At 45.1% G+C, this 23,801-nt stretch overlaps 3 protein-coding genes across 9 annotated transcripts in view; 2 read left to right on the plus strand and 1 right to left on the minus strand.

Annotated features, from left to right (window-relative positions):
• Nucleotides 1-18,219, plus strand: part of Tmem248 (transmembrane protein 248) — a 40,569-nt gene extending 22,350 nt beyond the window's left edge. For 2 of the 4 annotated variants that reach the window (XM_004839999.4, XM_021254338.2), the window contains exons 4-7: nucleotides 569-719; nucleotides 1,988-2,171; nucleotides 3,448-3,591; nucleotides 4,086-6,795. In XM_004839999.4, coding sequence (XP_004840056.2) covers nucleotides 569-719; nucleotides 1,988-2,171; nucleotides 3,448-3,591; nucleotides 4,086-4,106 — 500 coding nt within the window. In that variant the 3' untranslated portion in view covers nucleotides 4,107-6,795. Of the gene's footprint in view, nucleotides 1-568; nucleotides 720-1,987; nucleotides 2,172-3,447; nucleotides 3,592-4,085; nucleotides 6,796-9,187 lie in introns of those variants that run through there. The other 2 variants (XM_087195756.1, XM_087195755.1) reach the window with 2 other exon arrangements.
• Sbds (SBDS ribosome maturation factor) lies at nucleotides 15,573-21,560 on the minus strand. The gene is made up of 5 exons (XM_004840000.4): nucleotides 21,280-21,560; nucleotides 20,571-20,700; nucleotides 19,690-19,890; nucleotides 17,410-17,574; nucleotides 15,573-16,355 (listed from the first exon to the last, which is right to left on the minus strand). The coding sequence occupies exons 1-5, from the start codon at nucleotides 21,405-21,407 to the stop codon at nucleotides 16,227-16,229; spliced, it is 753 nt and encodes a 250-aa protein (XP_004840057.1). The 5' UTR covers nucleotides 21,408-21,560; the 3' UTR covers nucleotides 15,573-16,226.
• Nucleotides 21,561-22,428: 868 nt separating this feature from the next.
• The window catches only part of LOC101713541 (S-adenosyl-L-methionine-dependent tRNA 4-demethylwyosine synthase TYW1), a 195,536-nt gene continuing 194,163 nt past the window's right edge, over nucleotides 22,429-23,801 (plus strand). For 3 of the 4 annotated variants that reach the window (XM_087195739.1, XM_087195742.1, XM_087195743.1), the window contains exon 1: nucleotides 22,431-22,637. In XM_087195739.1, the coding sequence (XP_087051865.1) occupies nucleotides 22,634-22,637 (4 nt within the window). In that variant the 5' untranslated portion in view covers nucleotides 22,431-22,633. Of the gene's footprint in view, nucleotides 22,638-23,801 lie in introns of all 4 variants that reach the window. The other variant, XM_087195741.1, reaches the window with a different exon arrangement.

Genomic DNA, 23,801 nt, shown 5'->3' on the forward strand with positions numbered 1-23,801 from the left:
TCTGTTAGACATTCAGGTCCTCAGGTTGCACATATGTAAAAGAGGAACCATCATCTTTGGTTGCATCCATTGGGTAATGGTAAATTCTAAGTGAAGTGATACATTTCAAAGCAGACTGGAAATGATAAGCGGCCTGTACGGGTGCTAAAACCGTGACACTGTTCCCCCAGCCCAAGCTTCTCCACTCAGGTGCCGCCTGCTCTTGCTAGTGTCTCCAGGCCCTGGCTGAAAGGTGGCTGGTCCCTCTCTGTTGGCCACTGTGTTATTCCACTCAGTGTTGAGTGGGCCTCATAGCTGGGATCAGGATGTTCCTGAAATCCCACAAAGGCAGGTTTCCAGCTTCATATTCCTGATTCCATAGTCCTCATGATTCCTGAGTGGGTTGGAGTTCAAGATGCACTTGAATCTCACGGTTCTGTTTTTTTTGGTACCAGGGATCGAATTGCGCTTGCGCAGCAGACGGCAAAACCACTGAGCTAAATCCCGGGCCCAAGATTCACTTGAATTCCAGAGAATGATATAGGAACTCTGGCCTTTATTTACTAAAAACCTGATTTCTCTTTCACAGGCAGGGAAGCCCAAGAGGAGATAAACATTACGTTTACCCTGCCTATTGCTTGGAGCTCGGATGACTGTGCTGTTCATGGCCATTGTGAGCAGGTGGTGTTCACAGCCTGCATGACGCTCACAGCCAACCCCGATGTCTTCCCTGTCACTGTGTAAGTGTTTCTTGCACCCATTTGCCAGGAGAGTGACTGGGCAGGAAATTCTTAGCATGGCCTACATTGTGCTACATTCTAGAATGGTCTGTGATCGGACCCGCTTAAAGGGTCATTTAAAGTTTAGTTTGTATTCTAAAGGTAGTGCTTCTGTGTATTCCACCCGGTGGCAAAATTACCCTGTTGCTGTCGGATGTAGGCTGACTTTCCTCCAAGAGTAGAAGAAATGTGAGACAGAAAAAGGAAGTAAGAGCTTTGATCCCTGACTCATAATAAGACTATCTAACAAAGTTTTTGTTCGTCTTCATTTTCCAGAATTAGTTTTTAAGTTGAGTATAAATTGAACTTTGTTTTCCAATACTGTTTCTGAACCCATGGGGCCGGGGATTTAGCTCAGTGATTTCACTGCCTGCTGCGCAGACTCAAGGACCCAAGTTCAGTCCCTGGTATTAAAAAAAAAAAAAAAAAAAAATTAAACTGTTTCTGAACTCACTTCAGTTTTTTTTTTTCTGATCAGTTTGCCTCTCCTTTCTCCATAAAGGAAATAGTATATGCAAGATACAATCTACTTAGAAAAGTTGTGTGGGGAATCTTTAAAAGAATGATCCTTGTATCTGTTTGCTTTAGACATTCAGAGGTTTGCAGGATGAGAGCTGATAAGTTAAATTTTATTTGGAATTATAATACCTGATGCAAAAGTTCATATGTATAGCTTCTATTTGTAACTAAGAATTTAGATAATTTGAGAAAAATGGCCTAAAAGAAACAGGGCCTTCTTTAGCCACATTATATGTGAGAGGACTGTGGGTTGAGTTCTGAAGGCAAAAATTCAACATCCAGACTCCTAAATGTCAGACGCCTGTATCTTTTTTTCTTTTATGTGTTTCATTTAAAAAACAAAAACAAGGGCTGGGGATTTAGCTCAGTGTTTCCAGCACCTGCCTCACAAGTGCAAGGTCCTGAGTTTGATCCCCGGTACCAAAAAAACAAAAAGAACAAAAAAAATAAACCTCGAACTAAAAGTATAATGGTATTTTTTCCAGAGAAACACAATGTTGTCAGAAACATGGTATTCTCTTTTTTTTGTTGGTACTGGGGATCAAACTCAGGACCTTGTGCTTGTAAGGCAGACTCGATGCCACTGAGCTAAATCCCTGGCCCCTGGTATTCTCCTTGGCACGTGTTGCTAGGTTCGGTGTCCATGCTGTGGGGGGACCAGATGGACGTGCCAGGTCGCTGAGCACTTGTCTTCCCTCCTTTCCTTGCAGACAGCCTCCACACTGTGTCCCTGACACGTACAGCAATGCCACGATCTGGTACAAGATCTTTACAACTGCCCGAGATGCCAACACAAAGTATGCGCAAGACTACAACCCTTTCTGGTGTTACAAGGGGGCCATTGGGAAAGTCTATCATGCGTTGAATCCCAAGCTTACAGTTATTGTTCCAGACGTAAGTGAGAACAGTTGTGTGTGTGCATGTCTGTGTGTTCATGCAAGCCCTGTTTGCCTCTTCGGCTTAGCCTTGTCCCTGTCATTGTAGATTTGGGTGGGTTGGGAGTCCAGGCGCAGTGGTGAAACGCCACCCTTTTAAAAGCAGTAAGAAAAGTCTGGTTCTTTATTTTCTGTTTTCTTTAAGCAGCAGTTATTTCTTGAGCAGCTGCTCTGTCTAACACATACAGATTACAGGAAGTGCTTGTCCAGCCTTACTGACGTATGCAGCCTTGGATAGCAGAATATTGGTTAGTGTGACTGGTGCTGCTTGGAGTTTGGAAAGGTAGAAACAAGTAGCAGAAGGAAGTGAATGACTTAGAGTGAAGCTCAGCTGGGATGTGACTTAGGGGAGGAGGACACTGTTCCCTCTCTGGCATTGGTACCCTAACTCGGTTTCCTGCTTCTGTGGGAGCCCATTCTCCACAGGTGGCACTGATGAGTCTCAGTGCCCTTCCTTCTTCCTGTCACTGTGTGGTGGGTGGGTTTCTCCTCTTTCAGTCTAGCCCTGCTCCCTTTCTGTGGCTCCTTTTTACGAGGCTGTGGAAGCAGATGGGCCGGGACCCAGGAGAGGCAGTGGAGATGGAGCCAGGTTGGAGATGGTGGGCGGCCAGTTCCTGCCTCACCGAGCACTGCCTGTGTTGGGGCTGCAGGGCATGTGCTCTCGTGTGTTCAGAGACTGTCTGCCCCATCGTGTGTAAACAAGAGGGAGCCCAGGGCCCATGTTGTGGGGATGGAAGCAAGTCTGGGATCTCGACCCCCTAGCAGGCCTGCAAGTGGGAGGTCAAAGAGGAAAGAATCTAGCATGACTTCCGCATTTTCAGCCAGGGACTTAGAGAAGTGGGGAAATGCAGAAGGACGGACTGCTCTGGGGCAGGTGATGGGCAGGGAGTTAGGGGTGCAAGTGCAGGTGGCAGCCTTCAACCCGGAGAGAAAGCAGACGTGTCCAGGGCAGAGCAGAGGTTAAAGGTGAGTCTGTGGAAGACTGTAGGAGAGGATGCTTCAGTGGTGGGCTTGGCAATGTGGGGGTCCCTAACAGATCATGGGAAATACCATGTTTTCACTTAATGAGAGCCGGGCTCTGCAGTTTGGAGACAAAAGGAGAGACTTCCTGTTCCAGCTTGGGCATGAAAGTTGATCGACTCTGAAGGTTGGGAATCCTGTCTTCAGAAGCCCAGCATTAAAATCATTCAGTAACTCAGTTGCAGATGTTTCTGTTTTTCTCTTTTTCACTTTAGGATGACCGTTCATTGATAAATTTGCACCTCATGCACACCAGTTACTTCCTCTTCGTGATGGTGATAACAATGTTTTGCTATGCTGTGATCAAAGGCAGACCCAGCAAACTGCGTCAGAGCAATCCTGAATTTTGCCCTGAGAAGGTGAGCAGTGGATGTTCTTGGTTCTGTGTTTGCTAGAGTTCTCTGTGTTCAGAAATCTCAGTTAGTTGTTACCTTTTCCCCAGAGAAATTAGTTCCTGACTTGTCACTGGAAACAATGGTCAGCCTGCATTGTGGTGGATTTTTCAACCACATACTTGTCTACATACTTATCTAAGGCAGTTGTTTGAATTACCCTGGGTGGGGTGCCTTGCTTCCACGTCTTTTGGCATGAGAATCATGTAACAGTGCCCATCAGAGTTTAGAAAGTCGATTCTGTCCCAGCATCGGAGTCGCACAGATTGCCTGCTTCTTGCAGAAGAACCTGGATTTCTGTTCATTCCTTCCTGGACTGCATTGTTTTCTTAGGGATGTGGTGACTCCCCTGCCTGGTAGATCCATGCCCTTAGTCTGGCCTGGCCTTGGGTAGGGTGGCCCTGGGGCTGAAATCCCCAGGCTTCCTGTGTGACCAGATTGCCTGTCTTGCTTTCCTCTAGGTGGCTTTGGCTGACGCCTAATCAATCCCACACCTCCCCGTCTATGGAGAGAGACTGAAAGAACCATTGTCATTGCCTGCTGACCTAAGCCAGGGCCTGGCCACTCCAAACACATGATCTTGCAGTGTTGGGTTATTCCAGCCAAAGACATTTCAAGTGCCTGTAACTGATTTGTACATATTTATAAAAACCTACTCAGAAGTTGGTCCAGTGATGCACGTGCTTTGCACTGGGTGCGGCCAGAACCCTTTGACCTCACCGAATAACACTAAGAGGGGACACGAGGGTCTCGTGTCACAGAGCAGGTCATGTTTTCATCAGGGGCACGGCGTGATTCCTCACTGGTAGGGTTGAGGTTTGCTTTGGTTCTTGTTTCAGCCCAATATGTACAAAATGTTTGAAACAGTCTGCACCTTTGATATGATACTGCATTTCCAAAGCCACCAATCCATTTTGTGGATTTTATGTGTCTGTGGCTTAATAATCATAGTAACAACAATAATACCCTTTTCTTCATTTTGCTTGCCAGGAAACATACCTAAGTCTTTTTTTTTTTTTTTTTTAAGAAAAATTAAAATAGATTTTAATACTACTCTAGTTAGGACAGACTTGTGCTTTTCTCCTGAGTAAAAAGTTAAATATTTAAAATTCACCTAGATGGTAAAGATCTAAGTTTCATTTTCCATGCTGACGGGGAGGAGCTCAGTCTTGTTTGAGTTGGCATAGAATGTTCTTTTCTTTCCCCTCTCTCTCCCCTCTGTTGTAAAAGTTAAAGCAGCTCCCTCACTCCCAAGGGCCTAGACATTAGGTAAACGGCCCTAGGTCGAAGAGGCAGTTAGTGGTCCTACTTTCCAGCATGCACATGGCAGTGTGGAAAGAACGAATGAGGACTTGGTTTAAAACTCATGAAAGGGTTTCTTTCTTTTTTTTGAAAAGGAGATAAAATTTCTTTTCTTTGGTACTGGGGATCGAACTCAGGACCTTGCGCTTTCGAGGGAAGTGCTGGAACCACTGAGCTAAATCCCTGGCCCCTTTTCTTTTTTAAAAAAACTTTTCCTTTTATTTTTATGCAACTAATATCTTCAAAAGAAAGATGGCATCTACTAGATCTGTGACACAATGAAGACAAGGCCTGTAAAATCTGAAGGAATGGAATTTGGATTTGCTGTTTATCAAGGACAATTGAAAGAATTTTTCTTAGAACATTTTGGTCATCTAGCTTCTCAGTCCTTTTGCCCTCTAATCTTCTTTCGTTTTAAAAAATTTATACCTTATCTATTCCAGTCCTTTCTTGTTACTTGTTTCTCTTGACAGCTCTTTGCCTTAATAAGTCATTGTTGTTAATGTTGTCTGTGTTCTCTCACACAGCGTTATAGCAGGAGGGCAGATAAGACCTTAGGCTTGACTGTCAGTCAGCACTGTGGCCCTGTAGTTGGTCTGCTCTAAATTAAGAGTTCCCACAGTCTGAAATTTGTCGGTCTGGAACATTTTACCCCAGGCATTCTTGAATGGAAAACAATTGTGGGCTTTTATTGAGGATTGTTAAAATAATCACCGTAGTTACTTGATATGTTAGTATTCCATTTTTTCTTCTTAATATATTTCAAGTGCAGTGATCATACTTGTCTAACCAGTTTTTTGTTTCTTGTTCTTTTTGGTATGATATGATTTGCTTACATGATGTATGGTTAACTTGTTATTTTAGTTTTCTCTTTAGAGACTTTGAAACCCTTATGAGACAAGATTCAGAAAGAGCCATTTGGCTTGGCATTTAGAAATGTCAGTATTCTTAGAACCATCAAACTTTAGATTAAGCTGCTACTGAATTAGTAAAGTCCCAGTGAAGTGGAGTTATAGAGATAGTCATAATTAGCAGAGTAATATAACAGGTAAAAGACAAGTTAAAAAAAATCAGTTTCACTGGTTTATTCAGTCCAGCTCATTGCAGATATTAATTGCCCTTGTTTTAATTACAGGGAATGGCTGGAATCTGTAGCCAGGGGAGAAACACTGTTAGGCATGAGAATGTGCCAAAACTGCCGGGACAGTATGAGTTGTCCTGAGGCCAGGACGCACAGGTTAAAACCCAACATTCACTGCAGCAGGTAATTCTCAAAGATCTTAAGGGAACACAGAGCCAAGCAGGTGTGTGAAGGAAGGTGGGGAACGGGGAGGCCATGGCTCTAGAAGAGGCCTCCACAGCACCCCAGGAAGTGCAGGGCACCCATTACTGCTGGGCCGTGCGTGCAGGGCCCGTCCATAGCTGTGGCTCCAGAGAGGCCGGTTTACCGTTCAGGGGTGGCCCTGCCGTGCATAGGCTCGTCTGAAGGCACCTTGGACTGGAGGGCCAATGAAAGGTCAGCAACTTAACTATTAAAATGGTTGTTTCAGATCATATTGATCTCTTTCCTTTTTCCTTTTGTCCTTTCACTGTATGACTTGAATCAGTTTTGATTCTATTTGTAACTTTCTTGCATCGTTAGGAACCTGCCATTTTGGTTGCATTTTCTTCGGCAGTGTGTAGGGATTCAGCATCCTGGTTTTTCAACCCTCCTGCAGGCACCATGGGGTTACGAGGGCCAGCGGATCCATTCCACTTACTTGCTGCATGATGGTCAGTAGCTGATCTGTTATGGCATTCACTCCCTGATTAATTTCTGTGTTTGGAATATGTGCATATGTGCTTTACAGAATAAAACATCAAGATTTATTTGCTGTGTCTTCTGTTCCGCTAGTCTGGTGGATGTGTGGGTTTTTGCGTTTCTGTTGGTTTTGTTTGTTTTGCAGTAGTGGGGATTGAACCCAGACCCTTCACCCTGTGCTGCATGCCCAGCCTTTTTGTATTTTGAGACAGGGTCTCACTGAGTGACTGAGTTGGCCAGGTTGGGCTACACTTGGAATCCTGCCTCAACCTCTTGGAGTGCTGGGATTATAGGCATGTGGCACCATGCCTGGCTTGATGGGCGTTCTGTAAGGAAGAGCGTATGCAGTAAGAATTGAGGGGCTTTGTAGCTTCCTTTTGAAGTGTCGCCTGTCCTTAGGGTGAGGCTTGGCAGTGTGTCCTCACCAGGACATAGGTCTTCTCCCCGAAAGCACAGAACCTCTTGTGGTTGGTAAGACCAACAAATGCTTGGGACCAGGCCTACACCCTGCCAGAAGGCAGAAGTAGAAAGCACACAGCAGGACAGGGAGCACTGAATAGGCACAGCATTTTAAAGCACCTGTGGTGTGCGAGGGTCTCCAGGTGCCAGCTGCAGGCGCCTACCCTGCTGCGTCGTGCCTGTGTGCACGGCCATCCTTTGTCACGACACAGGGCAGCCGCCACAGCTTCCGCTGCTAAAGGGAGACTGTGTTTACGAATGTGAATTCCTCCCTTTTCTAGTGGGTAGATGCACCTGTCCCTTCCCTCAGCCCGAGTAGATGGCAGAGGCATGAGCTCAGTCCAAGGCCCAGGTACAGCAAGATGCTACCTTAATGGGCCCTTTGTTCCTGCTGGGGCTCCTCTTCCTCTCTTGCCTTGGAATCCTTTGTGCTGGCCACACCCCCTACTGAACTCTTGTGTCTTTGCGTGTGCAAGTCTGTCTCTGTTACCATGCAGACTAAGCTGCGGAGAGTGAGCTTGCATTTCCCTCCTGCATTACACAGCCTGTGTAAAATCTGACATGATGAAGTTCTCCAGTTAGAGGCTTCACTTTAAAACCATTTCCTTTTCCAGCTGGGCTTTCCTGCAGACAGGCTAGGACTTGCAGAACCGCGGAATGAATGCATTGTGGTGCGTCAGGTGCATTATGAGCTTAGCTGCTGCTTCAAAGATGGCCCATTTGGGGAGCCCACCTTTCCACCTCTGAATACCCCAAACTTCTTCCAGCATGCTGGTGGTTGATCTTGGACAGATGAGAGTGGTTTGAAAATTGCAACAATAGATGGCAGTTGTGCCGCATGCAGGGGAAAGGGCAGGGTGGGTTTTGGTTTTGATATCCAGCCTCTTTTCATTGAATGGCTTTGGTCATTCAGTAGTAAATATTTGCTGGGTTTCTCTGCTGTGCTGGTCAGGGTTGCTGGGGCTGGGGATATGGAGGTTCACAGACGAAATGCTTGTCGTCTTGGTTCTTACCTTCCAAGGAGGACGGCTGCCCATGAACACACGTAAGTAGTCCGATGGCAGATGTGCTGAGCGAAGATGACCATTACTCAGTTGGGGAGGTCACAGGGCATCCTGGAGAGATGCAGGGGCTTCAGATGGAGACATTGTGTGTGGTCCTGGTGCTTAGGGCCCTGGCTCATTGGTGGATGGAAGGAGGGGGAGTCCTATCAGGGCTTGTCCCCCACCCCAGGACAAGATCCTGCACACCACATCTACAGTGGCCTAGGGGCATGTGTGTGTGAGAGGCCCGGCAGGCAGCTGGTCTGTCACAGGTCCAGGAAGGACAGAAGTTCCTCAGCCCGAAGCACAGCGTTGGTAGGTTGGAGCATTAGAGAGTGCATTCAGTGATTGCATTCCAGGCATTCACTCCTCCAGGCCCATTAACATTGGTCAGCTAAAGGGGCTTCACCTTTCTGTGCCTCTGGAAAACTAAGGCTGAGTAACCAGTTGAATGAACGAGGATTCAACAGGTTAATACAGCCATTTGGAACTGCCTGGCGCTCATACATGTTTGGTATAACGAAGGTGGTCAGTGCAGGTATTTGGGAGCACCACTTGGGGGTCCTTCTGGCCGCCTTTTAGGCAATGAGAGCTAACAACAGACTATCTCCCTCCAGCTCTGGTTGTCACAGGAGTCATGGTATCTTCATGCCTATGTGATGGTATCTCAGTCATTCATCGAGTTTATGAGAGACTCCCATGGAGGCTGTTTATGTACATACATGAAGTGTGGTTAAAACATATGATGATTGTTTACATTTTAAAGAATTTATTACAGTAAGCAGACACACAGCCGTGAATGCCCCTCAGAATCATCCCACTCACTTCACATGCATTTATCCCACCGTTCTTGCCACTTTCTGAAGCAGTTCTGAAGTCCTCTTTCATGAGGGTCTTTAGTTGCACTGTCTGGGTGCCTCAGTGTCTTGAATTGATTCAGAATGTTTCCCTTTCATAGAGAGCTTGACTTTGGGAAGAGCCAGAAGCCACCGAGTGCTGGATCCAGTGAATAAGGTGAATGAGAGCATACTCATGTTTTTATGAGCCTGCCCTTCTGCACTTGGCAGCAGTGTTCAGTGCATTTTTGATCACGCATGTATGTAAAGGGACACAGAAGAGGACTTCCAGACCTGCTTCAGAGAGTAGTTTGATGATAAGTGAGTTCAAAGGGATGGGGAGGATTTTGGGGAGGATTCATGGGAATATGTCTTATATTGTAATTAAACATTTAGAGTACTTTTTTTTTTTTTTTTTTTTTTTGAGAGGGTGTTGCTATGTAGCCCAGGTTGGCCTCGAACTTGCAGTGATCCTCATGCCTCAGCCTTCCAAGTGCTGGGATTACAGCCGTGTGCCACCATGCCTAGCTAGAGTACTTCTTGATCACATTTTGTACGTTGCAGCCAGTCCTTGACTGGTTCCCAAGCCTTGGCTTTGTAGAAACCCTCTTCTGATGCCCAGGGTGCTCCTGCCCGGCATGCTGGGCCCTGCAGTGGCTGCTGCCTGGCACACGACCCTCCCTTCTTCCCCGGTCCTGGATGCTGTCCTGCTCCAGTACTGCCTGGGGCCACTAGTGCTGGGCAGCTGCCACACCCTTGGGCATCAGACCCTTAGCCTCCTCTGGCACATTGAGCTTAATCTAATCAGTCCCAAACCCCTCTTTTGAAAACTTTTATCATCCTAGAAGAAAGTCTATCAAATGATAACAGTGTGCCTGGGAGAGAGCCACTGTGAGTGGGACAGCTCTACTCTGTAAGTGCCACAGCAAATTTAGCTGCATTCCTGGAAAATACGATGTTTGAAATGTGCAAAAAATAGTTTGTTGCAGGCTCAAATGATTGTAAATAGTTTTCATCTCTCCGAGAATGTTGGATAAGTTCTGAAGCCATGTCAAATACGTGACAGATCTTTGTATGGTAATGTGTCCTTTCCAGAAGCAGGCCACTCGCATGATGACCAGAAACCCCTTACATTTCCAATCTAACCCCTAGGAGGTGGTATTAGCCTGGTGAAAACCAAGCCTCCAGCATTCTGCCCAAGATCAATTTCCTGATTGCCTCAGCTTTTAACTTCCCAGCCTATCCCAGGCCCTTAGGGCTGCTGTCATTTGCTGACCCTGACAGGCCACCATCCACCCCGTGACGGACATCTTTTACTCTATTTTGCTTAAATGGCCCACAGGTCAAGATGATGCTGGGGTCTAAGGAGGTTCTACCCTGACTCTGCCCCTCCAGTAGGGAAGGAGTTGGGTCCATGAGGATGGCCCTGTTCCAGTGTTGTCCCTCTGGGACTCCAGGAGGCCCAGGTTCCACCCAGGAAAGGATCAAGCTGAGGCAGAAGCTTCATACTTACCCCCTCTCCTTTTTCTGTACCACAGACATGCAGTTCACAAAGTGCCATGGGAAATGGAAAAGGGAGTGATCAATCTTACCTACTGTTAACGGCTTAGATCTAAAATGCCCCCCAGGCCAGGGATTTAGCTCAGTGGTTTCGCCGCCTGCTGCGCAAGCGCAAGGACCTGAGTTCGATTCCCAGTACCAAAAAAAAAATGTCCCCCAAAGTCTCATGTGTTTGGAAGGTAATTGGGTCATGGGGTGTTATACTCGTTAGTGGATTTACCTGGTGATGAGTTCCTAGCTGAATGGGGTGTCAGGAGGTGGGGCCTGGTTGGAGGTGGGTCCCTGGGGGCGTGTTTCCTTGTCTGTGGTTCCTCCCTTCTCTCTCTGCCCATGATGTGAGCAGCTCTTTTCTACCCAAGCCCTTCCACCCTTCTGTCTGCCTTGACGCCTGCCAACCATGGACTGAAACTGTGAGCCAAATAAACCTCTCCTCCTTTAAGTTGCAGGTGAGAAAGTAACTAAGTCATCCACTATTGTGTACATTTTTGCCATATCCAGATAGACCCTGGTCCATAAAAATCTTCTACCTATAAAGTTGGTGGTGCACCAGAAATGTGCTGTGTTTGGCCTGCATTGAGTGGCCTGTGTGGGGTGGTTCATGGGATGGCAGTGGTATGAACTGTAAATAAGTTAAAATACACAGTGGAAAACCAAGAGCTCAGGCAGAAGTATGCAGCTGGAGAAAGTGGGATGTGCTATGTGTAGTGACGGCAGTGTTGGAGATTCTGGCTGGGCTGGACCCTGGAAAAAGAAGTGGCCGGCTGTGAGATAGCACCCAGCACTCTATGCCCTCACTGGGCCTGCTGGAATCTCCTCACGTTAGGCCTGGCACTCCTGGGTCTCCTTGGGGACCCAAAAGCAACACAAGCCTCTGCCTGGTGTCTGGAGCTGCTCCCACGGACACCAGAATGTACCTTGGGCACCCAGGGCTGGTCCTCAGCCAGCAGGAGCCCATGCCAGGAGCCTCAGCATCCAATGCCCCACACCTTTCCTGGCTGATGCCACAGCTTGGACAGTTGCCACAAAGAGGAGTTTATGGAGAGGGGTCCCCTGGAACTGAGAACCTGCACACAGACTATAAAGGGGAAAAGAGGAATGGGACTTGTAAGGTTAAAGACTGCAGTCCCTGGAAGAAAACCTTCTGGTAGCCGGGCATGATGGCGCATGCCTATAATCCCAGCATTTAGGAGGCTGAGGCAGGAGGATTGCTGTGAGTTTAAGGCCAGACTGGACCACCCAAAAACAAAACAAAAAACATTCCTTTGGAAGTATGTAGGAATTTTTTTGTTTTTAAATCCTCCTTTCTTAACCCATTATTTTGCTTTGCTCTATTGGTACATTTTAAAAAAATATTTTGGCGGAGTTTGGAGTTTTACCATCCATTTTCCTGTTACTCCGTTATGGCTTGTGTCTAGATATTCCCCCAAAGCCTTTGCTGGTCATGGGTGGGGCTTTTTGGAGGTGGCTGGATCAAGGATGTGATGCTGGGATTGATTCATGATGTGATGCTAGGATGAAGGGTGCCCCACTCTGGGTGTGAGTGGTACCTGCCCTAAAGGTGTAGTCTGGATGGGACTGAAGGGACAGAAGGAGGGCTGCTGCTGTTGCTTGCTGCTTCTCTGCTGCTTTGATCCTCTGTGATGCCACTCTGCCTTGGAGACTGCTGACTATGGACTGAAACCTCTACAAACTGTGAGCTACAATAAACCTCTTCTCCTTTAACTTTGGGTATCAGGTATTTTGTCTCAGCAAGAGAAAAGTAATTTAAAGATATCCTTCTTTTTGGTACCAGGGCTTGAACTCAGGACCTTGTGGTTGCAAGGCAGGCAGTGGAACCACTGAGCTAAATCCCCGGCCCTGGTACCTTTCTTTTATTACTTTAGCTGTTTGAATAGGTCCTGCTTTTATTCTCTCCTTTTCATGGTATCTCTTTCAACTTGTTCCCTTGGTGTTTTTTTCTTTGCTAGTTTAATCTTCTACTCCCTATTATTCATCCTTTTTCTCATTTTTTTCTGTTACTGTTATCCAGTACATTTCCCTTACTCTCTAATAGGTTACATCAGTCTTACACCTTCTTCACATCTTCCATTGCTTAATTTTTCATAATTTGTTTTTTTTCTTCATGTTTTCATACCCACATCATTTACCCTTAGGTATTTGTAGGTAGTTTATCTTACTACAGCCGAATACTGTTCTGATGCACAAGAGGGTAAAACTGTTCTGTTGACAAGGTGGTTGGGGGTACTGCAATGCCTGATTTGAAGTTACACTACAGAGCTACCATGATAAAAGAGCATGGTACTGGCAAAAAAACACAACCAGACCATGGGCCGGGGATTTAGCTCAGCGGTTTGGCCACCTGCCTCGCAAGCGCAAGGACCTGAGTTCGATCCCTGGTACCAAAAAAGGAAAAAAACCCCCAACCAGACCTGAGGATCAGTGGAACACAACAGAAGATGCAGAAACAACTCCAAGTACACTCAACCACTTCATCTTTGACAAAGGAGCCAGACACCTTCACTGCAAGAAAGACAGTTTTTAATAAATGGTGCTAGGAAAATTGGCTTTCCACATGCCCAAGATTGAACCTAGACCCATATCTCTCACCACACACTAAACTAAAACTGAAATAGATCAAAGATATAAATAAAAACAAATACTTAAGCTGATGGAAGATAGAATAGGTAAAACTCTTGAAAACATAGGTGTAGGCAAACACTTTATGAACAAAACCCTGATCACAAAGGAAATACTATAAAGAATCAACAAATGAGGTCACATCAAATCAAAAAGTTTTTGCACAGCAAAGGAAGCTACCAGCAGAATGAAGAGACAACACACAAAATGGGAAAAAAATTTTTTTTTTGCCAAGTACTCCTTAGACAAAGGACTACTACCTAGAATATATAAAGGACTCAAAAAAATCAGAGCCCCCCCAAATTCAAAGACCCAATTCAAAAGTGGGGATCTGAAACAAATAGACACTTCTAAAATGAAAAAGTACAAACAGGAAATAAATACATGAAAAAAATGCTCAACATCACTGGTTATTAAAAAATGCAAATTAAGACAACACCAAGATTTCATCTCACTCCAGAATAGCTATCTTGAAGAGGTCAGTTGGACCAGGGATTTAGCTTAGTAGTTTTGCTGCCTTGCACAGGCCCAAGGACTCGAGTTTGATCCCCAGTACCAAAAAAAAAAAAAAAGAGGTCAGTCAATGACATACACAAGAAACCAAAACAAAAATAAAAACCATTGAGAAACAAAAAAACCAAAAGAAATCAATAACAAACGCTGGTGGCTGTGGAGAAAAGGAACGCTTCTGCATTGTTGGTGGGAGTGTAAACTTGGTACCACTATGGAGATCAGTATGGAGATTCCTCAAAAAATTCAAACTAGAGGTTCCATTTGACCCAGCTATTGCCCTTCTAGGCATCTTCCTGAAATAGTTAAAAGCATCATACCACAATGATATGTGCATACTTGCTTACAGAAGCATAATTTATAATAGGTAAATCTTGGAAACAGCCCTTGTGCCCATCAATGGATAAAGAAAATGTGGCATTTATATACAGTGGAGTATTACTCTGGCATAAAGAAGCATAAACTTGAGATATTTTTAGATAAGATACATCCTAAGTGAAATAAATCACATCACAAGTTTAAATATCAAACTCTTTTGAGTGAGAAATCAGAAGTGTAGGGAGCAAAATGGGGATAGATATTGGGAAGTAGGAAGAACTTAAATGGGAAGAGGAACAAGGGCAGGGGTAGGGGCAGGGAATAGGGATTAAAAAAAACAATTGAGGGCTGGGGCTTTAGCTTAGTGGTTCCGCTGGTTCCGCTGCCTGCATTGCAAGCGCAAGGACCCGAGTTCAATCCCTGGTACCAAAAAACCAAAACAAAACATAAAAAACAATTGAAGGAAAAAAATGGAAACGAGCTTTTGTGAATTGAGAGGGTAGAAGGGTTGAAGGGAAGGGAAAAGGGGGAATAAAAAAGAAGATACATTATGTACAGGTACAAATTCCCCATGATGAATGTGATCACTATATTCAGCAAGTGTGTACTAAGAAAAAAAAAAAGTTCTCCTGGGAGTTCAAGTTTTTTCTTTTTGAGGTGGGGTGTCTCACTGCTGCCTAGGCTGGTCTTGAACTCCTGGACTCAAGTGATCCTTCCACCTTGGCCTCCCGAGTAGGGAGTGTGCACACCACACTCAGCAGCAATTCCAAGTTTAGCCAAGCTTTACAAGCAAAGTAGGGGCTGGTGGTGTAAGTCAGTGGGAACGCGTGTGAGAAGCCCTGGGTTCAATCCCAGCACCAGAACAAACCCCTGCACACAGTGAAACTGAAGCTATGAGGAGTTTCTCAGGACTATCAACAGCAGTCCAGTGTCAGTGTTAACAGAAATTGTTCATTCCCGAGTCACCAAACAACACTATTTCTTTGAGCACTAACAGAAGACAGTGAAGAACGTTCCTGAGACCTTGTATTGGCAGGGAATTTGGTGTGTTTATAAAATCAGAACCTGTTCAAGAATTCTGGTTTTCAGTTAAAAACCGAACATTGCTGGGCACAAAATACACCTGGATGTTTATTTTCAGTGAACCTAATTTATATTCTAGAATGCATCTTTTAAGGATAAATAAAAAACTTGCACCTTCCACTCAGATGTCTTAAATAGTAAACTAATTAAAATTAGTTACATCCCAAATACTATTCAGTAAGCTGATCAGAACAGGACTGCATATCGGTTTATTTACCACTAATAATTCCCCAGCCCAACCACAGAGGCAGAGAAAAGAGAGTTAGGGGAAAAAAAAGAAGAAACGTGCAGGGCTGGGGATTCCGCCCAGTGGTTTCACTGCCTGATTCGCAAGCGCAAGGACCCAAGTTCAATCCCCGGTACCAAAAGAAAAAAAAAAAAGAAGCAAGAGAGTTAGGAAAGTGTCTAAAATAAGCCATAGTTTAATAAAAACAACTTTTATTGGTTATGTATAATTTTAGCTATATTAATATATATTATAAACTTTAAGAATTAGCTATAAATGACTATATTTTACCAAGAATAATCTAAGTTTTGGCAGCATGTTCAATGGGAATTATTTAAGTCCTGCACATAGTGTATCTATTTTCAGATAATCAGAAAGTCATCACTGAATGTTTATATTAGCACATGATACAGTAGTTAACCCTGTATGCAGATTTCATTAAATACAAATGAGTCATATGTTCTCTTTTCCACCAGATATTCCCTTTATCACAGACATATCCCCCAAATTGTTCTACTTACACAGGGTACAAAATTTAACTTTTTATTCACCAGAGGTGTCTCAACTTTCACTGTGGAAAGCTCAGAGGGCAGAAGACAGCAGCAAAATGCTGTTCTGCACTTTGTATTCTTGCTTTTTTATACTTTTGTCTAAACCCCCAACTTACAATTAAAACTGAATCACTCCCACAGTATACTTATGTAGACGTTAAATCTGAGATGGAAAAGGTTGAATAGTTTGAGCACATTTTGGCCAATCCCAGAAATAAGTGCCGTCAGCAGCGAAGCCATCTGGTTTAGTGTTTTGAGGTGCAGAGCTGACGAAGATCATTCGAATTTCTCATCTCCTTCTTCCACATCTTTCAGACTGAGGACTTCCAGAGAACCTTTGCCTTTTGTTTCTTTTTTTATTAGCTCATCAATTTCTCTGAAGCAGCCCGGGTCGATGAGGCACACCTGAAACATTTAACACAGCTGTGGACTTGTGTCGGCCTTGAGCCACCCAACGTAGCAGAGCGAACTCGGCCTGGTGTCCTCCGGGCAGATGTGCTGCTTCCCTGTCTGCTCTTGTACTGCAGCCAGTGGAGGGCAGAGACTGGGCCCCAGCCGCTCTCCACCCTCAGTGTCCACACCGGCTCTGTGATAAGTCACCAACCTCCTGCCTCAAGCCTTTGCCCGCTTGGGGTGCTGTTTTTTGGTGCAGCGTTTGCCTAGTGGTCCTGAGACCCTGGGTTCAGTTCCCAGCACCACAAAGAAAACACAGTACCCCTTCCCTCCAAATACCAGGTTCCCCACTTGTAAAAAGAAGGGTTGGGACTGGAAGATTGTGGTCTTCGTCATTCTAAAAGTTAGCATTAGATTTTCTCATTCAATGAAATCACTTCCACATGTGAAACAGAAAAAGACTTTGAGGACCTATTTAGAAGGCACATCTAAAATTTTGAAAAGAAAACTTCAAATAGTGTCACATACATTGTTTCATGATACCCAACACTCCTCTATAGCTCACTATTTTTTTTTGCTTTTGTTTCAAAGGTAGGTCTTGCCATGTTGCAGGCTATCTTGCACTGGAGATCCTCCTGACTCAGCCTCTCAAACAGCTGGCATTACAGGTATGTGCCGTTGACACCTGGCTTTATAACCAGCTCATTAATGTGTTAATATGGATTCTTTAAAATGTTCTGTGGTAAACAAGTTTGACCAACTTTTAGTCTTTATTTCTATTGCTCCATAACAGAAGATCACTGTAACATTCATTCTGTCATCTAAAATGAACATGACCAACATAAGATTTTTTTATTTGGTTTGTGGTTAAATTATTGTTTACAAAAAATTTAAGTGTGCTTAAGTACAATGCAGTTCTTAGAAATTGTCAAGTTAACCTACTTCTAGGTGAGATATTTCTCGGGACAACTTACTGTCCACAACTTCTAAATGTTTGTTACACATTTATGACTCGAAAATAATCTGGGTAGCAGGAAGCAAAGAAATCAGAGTATTTTCATCCTACCATTTCCAACTGTTGACTGTAGTCTTCATTTTCTATAATCTTGATCATTGGCTTGAGCTTTTCTTTCAGCTTTTTCCCTTCGTTCACGGGAAGGATGAACCGAAGCCTCATGTGGGCGCGTTCTATCTTCATTTTCTCCTTTAACTGCTTTATTACTTCCAAAGCCTATCAGGACAAAATTGAGAACATGCGCAATTTCTTTACTGCTGCTGCCACACTATTTTATAAAGTGTTAAAGCAGCTACTTGTTTGAAAGCTTTAGTGTATGTTTGTGATACATACTAAATACATGCATCATGGGGAACTGGGTTCTTACATGTATCAAATCTTGATCCTTTTTCTACCCCGTCTCCTCTCCATCTCCACACAGACAAAGCAGCATCTATCTAATAGAATTAGGCAATGGTTTCATGGCTACAAGATGACCATAGGTACTCACTGAAAACAACCCAGGAAAATTGGATATCATTAAATTTAAAAATTCTGTGCTTCAAAAACACATTATCAAGAAAGTGATACCACCTAACAGAATAGGAAAAAATATTTGTAAACACATAAGGAGCTACTGCTCAGAATCTAGAAAGAACTCTTACAATTCAACAGTGAAAAGATAAATAATCAATTAAGAAATGGGGAAGGAATCTGGCCACACCTGTAATCCCAGCACTCAGGAGGCTGAGGCAGGAGGATTGCCATGAGTTCGAGGCCAGCCTGGGCTACACAGTTGAGTTTTAGGCCAGCCTGAACTACATGAGACCCTGCTAAAAAAAAAAAAAAAAAAAATAGAAAAAAGAAAAAAAAAAAAGACAATCTGAATAATTTCCTCCCAAGATGACCAATGAGCACATGAAAATATGCTCATATCACTAGTATTAGGGAAATGCAAATCAAAACCAGAAGATACCACCAAGATGGTTACAATAAAGAAGGTGGACAGTACAGAACAAGTACTGCACAGGACATAGGCCTTTGGCACTGATAGTAGGAAGGTAAATGGTGCAGCTGTTTTGGAACATAGTTTAGCAGTTCCTTAAAAGGTTAAGTATAGTTACCATAAGACCCAGTGTTATGGCTTGTATCAAGATGTCCCCCAAAGCCTCAAGTACTCATATGTGGGGTTTTTTCAGAGGTGGCTGGAGTGATGCTGAGATTAAGGGTGTGTGAGAACTAAATTGGTTTAGTATAGTTCTGGTTTGGATAGTGGAAGCCCTATCCTGGGTGTGGGTGGCACCAATCAGTAGGCTTGTAGCCTGGATGGAATACAAAGGGACACAGGGAAGGCTGCTGCTATTGCTTGCTGCTTCTGTCTACCCTGCCATGGACTGTTTCTCCTCTGCGATGCCCTTCTGCCATGCCACCCTGCCTTGGAGCCAGATGACTATGGACTGAAACCTCTACAAACTGTGAGCTGAAATAAACCTTTCCTCCTTTAACTTGTGGGTATAGGGTATTTTGTCTCAGCAGCAAGAAAAGTAACTAAACATCCATGTATAAAAGAATGAAAAGGGCTGAGGATGTAGCTCAGCAAGTGCAAGGTCCTGAGTTCAATGCCTGGTACCAAAAAAGAAAAAAAGAAATACGTCCATATAATCTCTTGTAATGAATTTGGGGGCAGCATTATTTGTAGTAACTGAAAAATGAAAACAAACCAATGTCCACCAACTGGTGAATGAATAAAAAATGTGGTACTGCCATACAATGGGGTATTATTTAGCCATTAAAAAAAATGAAGTAGCCAAGGCTTGGTGGTACATGCCTGTAATCCCAGCACTTGGGAGGCTGAGGAAGGATGATCACTAGCCTGGGCTCCATAGTGAGTTCAAGGGCAGACTGAACTACCTAGTGAGGCCTTGTCTCAAAAAACTTTTAAAAAAAGTACTGATCCATGCTGCAACACAGAGGGATCCTGAAAATGCCACATATCGCCTGATTCCATTTATGTGAAGTGTTCAGAGTAGACAAGTCTGTAGAGACAAGCAGTGGATCACTGCAAGGGCTGTGTGGGAGAGGTGGGAGAAGGAACAATTGGTGGGTTAGGGTTTCTTTGGAGGGAGTATGATGGAAATTTCCCAAATTATGTAGTAGGGAAGGTTCTGAAATGTGGGTTCTAAAACTTTGTGAATATACGAATGAATTGTACACTCTAACAGGGGCAACTTTTATGGTAAATTCATTAGTATAAACAAAAAAATCTAAAAAGAGGAGTTAAAATGACCCTCGAAAGGTCTTGCTTCCATGCAATCTGTTCTTTTGGCGTTGGAGACGTTCCGCGCTGCTCACCTGCTGCTTTGTGCTCTTGTTGGGTTTGACTGAGTAGTGGATGTCCTTCATGGCTCTCTCGATGAGGATGACAGTGTATGGTCTCTTTGTCTCTGGGTTCACACATTTGTCTGCCACGATGGTTGCAATGTCCCTAAACATCTGCTCCAGCTGTGTATGCCTTTCTTTATCTGACACCTGAACCTCTCCTTTAGTCAAAATCTGAAAAAACAAACCCAATAAACTCACGCAACATATTCCTTTACCACACATTATTTGTTAAATAACCGCAAGAATTAGCATGAGGAGAAAATTAACTTTCTTCCTCTCTAGTCACTGACAGACAGTGATTCGAGCACTGTATTATACTGTGCTTCAAACTCACTTATTGAGGATTGGATACAGGAAGGGGAGGAGCAATCTTAGCAAAGAAATTTGATTAAAAATTTCATTTGTCACTCATATACCACATAATAAAAATACGCAACTATGCAAAATGAGGTAATTTGTTAGAAAATGTTAAGTTTTGGAGGTGTTTTACAAAAACACACATTCTCTGTTATTAGAACTGATACTGTAGCTGGGTGTGGTGATGCATGTCTGGAATCCCAGCACATTGGGAGGCTGAGGCAGGAGGATAGACAAGTTCCAATCTAGCCTGGGCAATTCAGTGAGACCCTGTCTCCAAATACTGAAGTGCTTGGGATGTAAGCTCAGCTTGAAGGCCCTGGGTTCAATCTCCACTACCACCAAATCAAACCAAACCAAACCAACACAAAAAACAAAAAAACAACGAATGAGCCAAACCAAACCAGCTGACATTATGCACTTCACTTTGTTACTGTCCCACTCCCCCAAAAGGATACTTGATACAAATGAATGTTGTAGGTGGCAGCATTTACCTGCTTACAGATTTCAGTTTGGTCATCTGTACCAAACACACTGATGAGATCTTCTTTTTTTGCAACCTGACCTTTAGAAACATTTACAAACACCGAGTGGGTCTGGAGAACTTCATCGAGGTCTTTTTCCCTGAGGAGAGGGGGGCAGGAAACATAGGTGTACGTGAATACACTTGACTCCCGGATATGCGTTGACATCTAAGTTTAAGAGAGCAATGACAATGACAAGAGACAACAGATTCCGAAAAGACGCTTAGTGTGGAGGGAGCAGTTTCAAAACGCGGAGCCCCTTTGTGTTCCTATTTACTGGAGAAAATTACAAACGTCACTGGCTCCCCAGGAACCCGGGGTGGGTCAGGGCAGGCTGCGGCAGCAGAGACTCTACGCACTTCGGCGACAGACCCCGGGGCTCCTGGATCCCGACATCAGATGTACGACAACGAAGACAGTATTTGGAAGACTAGGATCGCATCTGTAACACCACTCGGGAAAAGGACCATGAGTGTAGGACTTCACGGCTGTAGCTTTCACCCAGTAGCCCAATCTGAACCAACTAAAGAAAAGAGCCCTTGGCTCAGGCACCAGGCTGGGGAAGGACAGCGACCTCTCCCGCCCGCAGCAGGGATAGGTTTCCCCTCCTCTGACAAGCCCTGAGCCTGGCCGTCATCTCGACTCGGCGACCGGGAGGCCGCGCGACGTGGTCACTCACACGCCACTCCGCCAGCCGACGACCTTGTTTTTGTAGCAGGCGATTTCGAAGCGCTTTCCGGCGCGCTTCATCCGTACCACGGCCACATTGGTGAGGCGGATCTGGTTGGTGGGGGTGAAGATCGACATGGCGGCTGCTCAAGGATCTCAGGTCCGGCAAGCCAGAGCAGCCCCGCGCGCACCTTGCTGGAACGACCGCACAGCGCGCGGAGCCTCTACTCTGCTGACCTCCGCCACAGTGCGGGGGGGCTGGCTTACTGAGCAGACGTCACAGGGCGCGGCAGTGAGCAACTACGCCTGCGCACTGTGGCTTTTTTTTTTTTTTTTTTTTTTTTTTTTTACAATTACGCCTGCGCATTATGGCTTTTTACAACTTCCCGCACCCCAAAATGGGAGGCGCTCTTTCATGACGTGTTTACTTTAGCTAATGAGCTCTGACAGGTTGGTTGCGGATGTTTAGTGGCCGGGTGGAAACACAGCACTATTGCTGCACAGTTCCGCAGACTTCAGGGGCCACACCCACTTTAACCTTGTAAGGGAAAAATTTAACATAAAGTAGAGAAAAAGGCGCAACGAACCCCATCACACCGCTTCAACAATTGGAAACACTTTGCCATTCTTAGTTTGTTTCCCCCTTTTTCTTTGGAGTACTTTAAATCACGTTATGTTTTTAGCCTTAAATACTTGAGCGTGTACCTTTAACAGAGATATCCAACGAGATTCACCATAATTCCTCAGTAACATGGAGTAGCATAGTATCATACTTTAATTTTTCTCCCCTAAATCATAGCTTTCTACAGTCTCTGCACACTGGGACTCTACTATTGCCCTCTTACACTCGTGTTCCTTCACTCTCCCCCGCAATGCCACTCATTTCTTGACGGGCCCACCCCTTCCCAATCTGAGCCAATAGGGGCCGCTAGAAGCACGCTCCCTATGGTCGCCAGGTGCTCTGGGAGGCACTTCTAGACCGCTGGGCGGTGCTTCCCTCTGAGCATGCCCCTTTCCTCTCTGAGCCAATCCCAGCAGGACTCCGTTCTGGCTTTTGAGCCTAGAGCTCTGGGCGTGCTTCCCCTGGGCCCGCCCCTTTCCTTTATGAGCCAATCAGAGTGGCTCTGGAAGAGCTTGTCATCCTCTCCTTGAGCTCTGGGTTTCCGGTTGGGCCCGTCTCCTTCCGCGCCGGCCAATCCGGGCGGGCCTGCAAGTGGCATGGCTTCCCCCGGCGCTGAAAGCTCAGAACACAACTGATGCTGAGCGGTAACTGCTAGGCTTCCGTTCCTCAGGCCGGCCACCAGCCTTCGTAGGTTCGAGGCCCGGGTTTCCCTCCGGCCTGCGGGACCCGGCCTTTGAGGAGAATGGGTAAGGGACCCTGGCTGGCGGGAGCGGAGGCGCCCTTGCCCTTCCTCCCCTCAGAGGTCGCGCGGTGTTCAGCTCGGGACGGTCGCGCCGGGGCGAGGGGAGCCGCGCTCTGCGTTTGCCTTTTGAGGCCAGGGGTGCGCTTGGAGAGAAACTGAGCTTCTCACCCCAAATAAAAGGCAGAGAGAACAACCCTTCCCCTCCCATGTGCTTGGGGCTTTCGGTTCCTTCTTGCAGCGCCTGCCGTCGCTAGGTTTCAGGCTTCGCCTTTTGAAGTCGCCTCCAGCTTCAGTATTTGCGGCCAGGACCTGGCGCGCCTTCTTTCAGAGTAGGGGTCGAGGCCAGTTTTAGAGAGCCCTTAACTAGCAGCCGAAGGTACTTACAAATGCGGTAGCGTCGGGCACAGGTGATAGCACTCCTGTAATCCCAACACTCTGGGAGGCTGAGGCAGGAGCATCGCAAGTTCGAGCCCAGGCTGGGCAACTTAGCGACTTAGCTCAAAGTAGAAAGTTTTTTTTAAAAAAATTATTTTATTGGTACATTTTAGGTATACAGTATAATGACATTCATCATTGGAAATTTGCACCTTTACATAATCTCTCTTGGTTCTTATTTTTCACCCTCCCCCCTGCCCTCCCTTCAATCCCCCCATCCCTCCCTATCTATAAAGACTTTGTTTCCATTTTTTCATTTTCTCATATTAATTCCTTTCCCTTCTTTCCTTTCCTCTACCCCTCCCACTTCGCCTTCCCCTTTGCCCCATTTCTTCCTATTTCATATTATCTATTATACCCATTAGTCCTTATTTACACTTTCAGTTTCTCACACTAGAGAAACTATTCAGTATTTACACGTGTGTCCTATTTCACTTAAGCGTATCTCTTCCATGTGCATCCATTTAGCTATAAATGTCTCTAATTTCTCATTTTTTATGGCTGGGTAGTACTCCATTTTATAAAAAAGCCGCATTTTCTTTATCCAGTCTCCAATTGATGGGCACTTGGGCTGCATGGGTGCACATATATCATTGTGGTATGGTTCTTTCTTTCTTTTTTTTTGGTACTGGGGATTTGACTCAGGACCTTGCACTTGCAAGGCAGGTGATGGAACCACTGAGCTAAATCCCTGGCCCCGTATGATTCTTTTAATTCTTTGGGGAAGATACCC

The sequence above is a fragment of the Heterocephalus glaber genome, unplaced genomic scaffold (assembly GCF_053883595.1).
Source record: "Heterocephalus glaber isolate CG9 unplaced genomic scaffold, H.glaber_assembly_v1.0 deba00001610, whole genome shotgun sequence".
Taxonomy (NCBI): domain Eukaryota; kingdom Metazoa; phylum Chordata; class Mammalia; order Rodentia; family Bathyergidae; genus Heterocephalus; species Heterocephalus glaber.

Excerpts from the sequence above, each read along its gene's own strand:
- Sbds (XM_004840000.4), bottom strand. The coding sequence starts at position 21,407 with ATGTCGATCTTCACCCCCACCAACCAGATCCGCCTCACCAATGTGGCC. Across the intron at positions 19,891-20,570 it reads AAACTGAAATCTGTAAGCAG|ATTTTGACTAAAGGAGAGGT; the intron begins GTAAATGCTGCC and ends TTGTTTTTTCAG. Across the intron at positions 17,575-19,689 it reads ACAAGAGCACAAAGCAGCAG|GCTTTGGAAGTAATAAAGCA; the intron begins GTGAGCAGCGCG and ends TTGTCCTGATAG.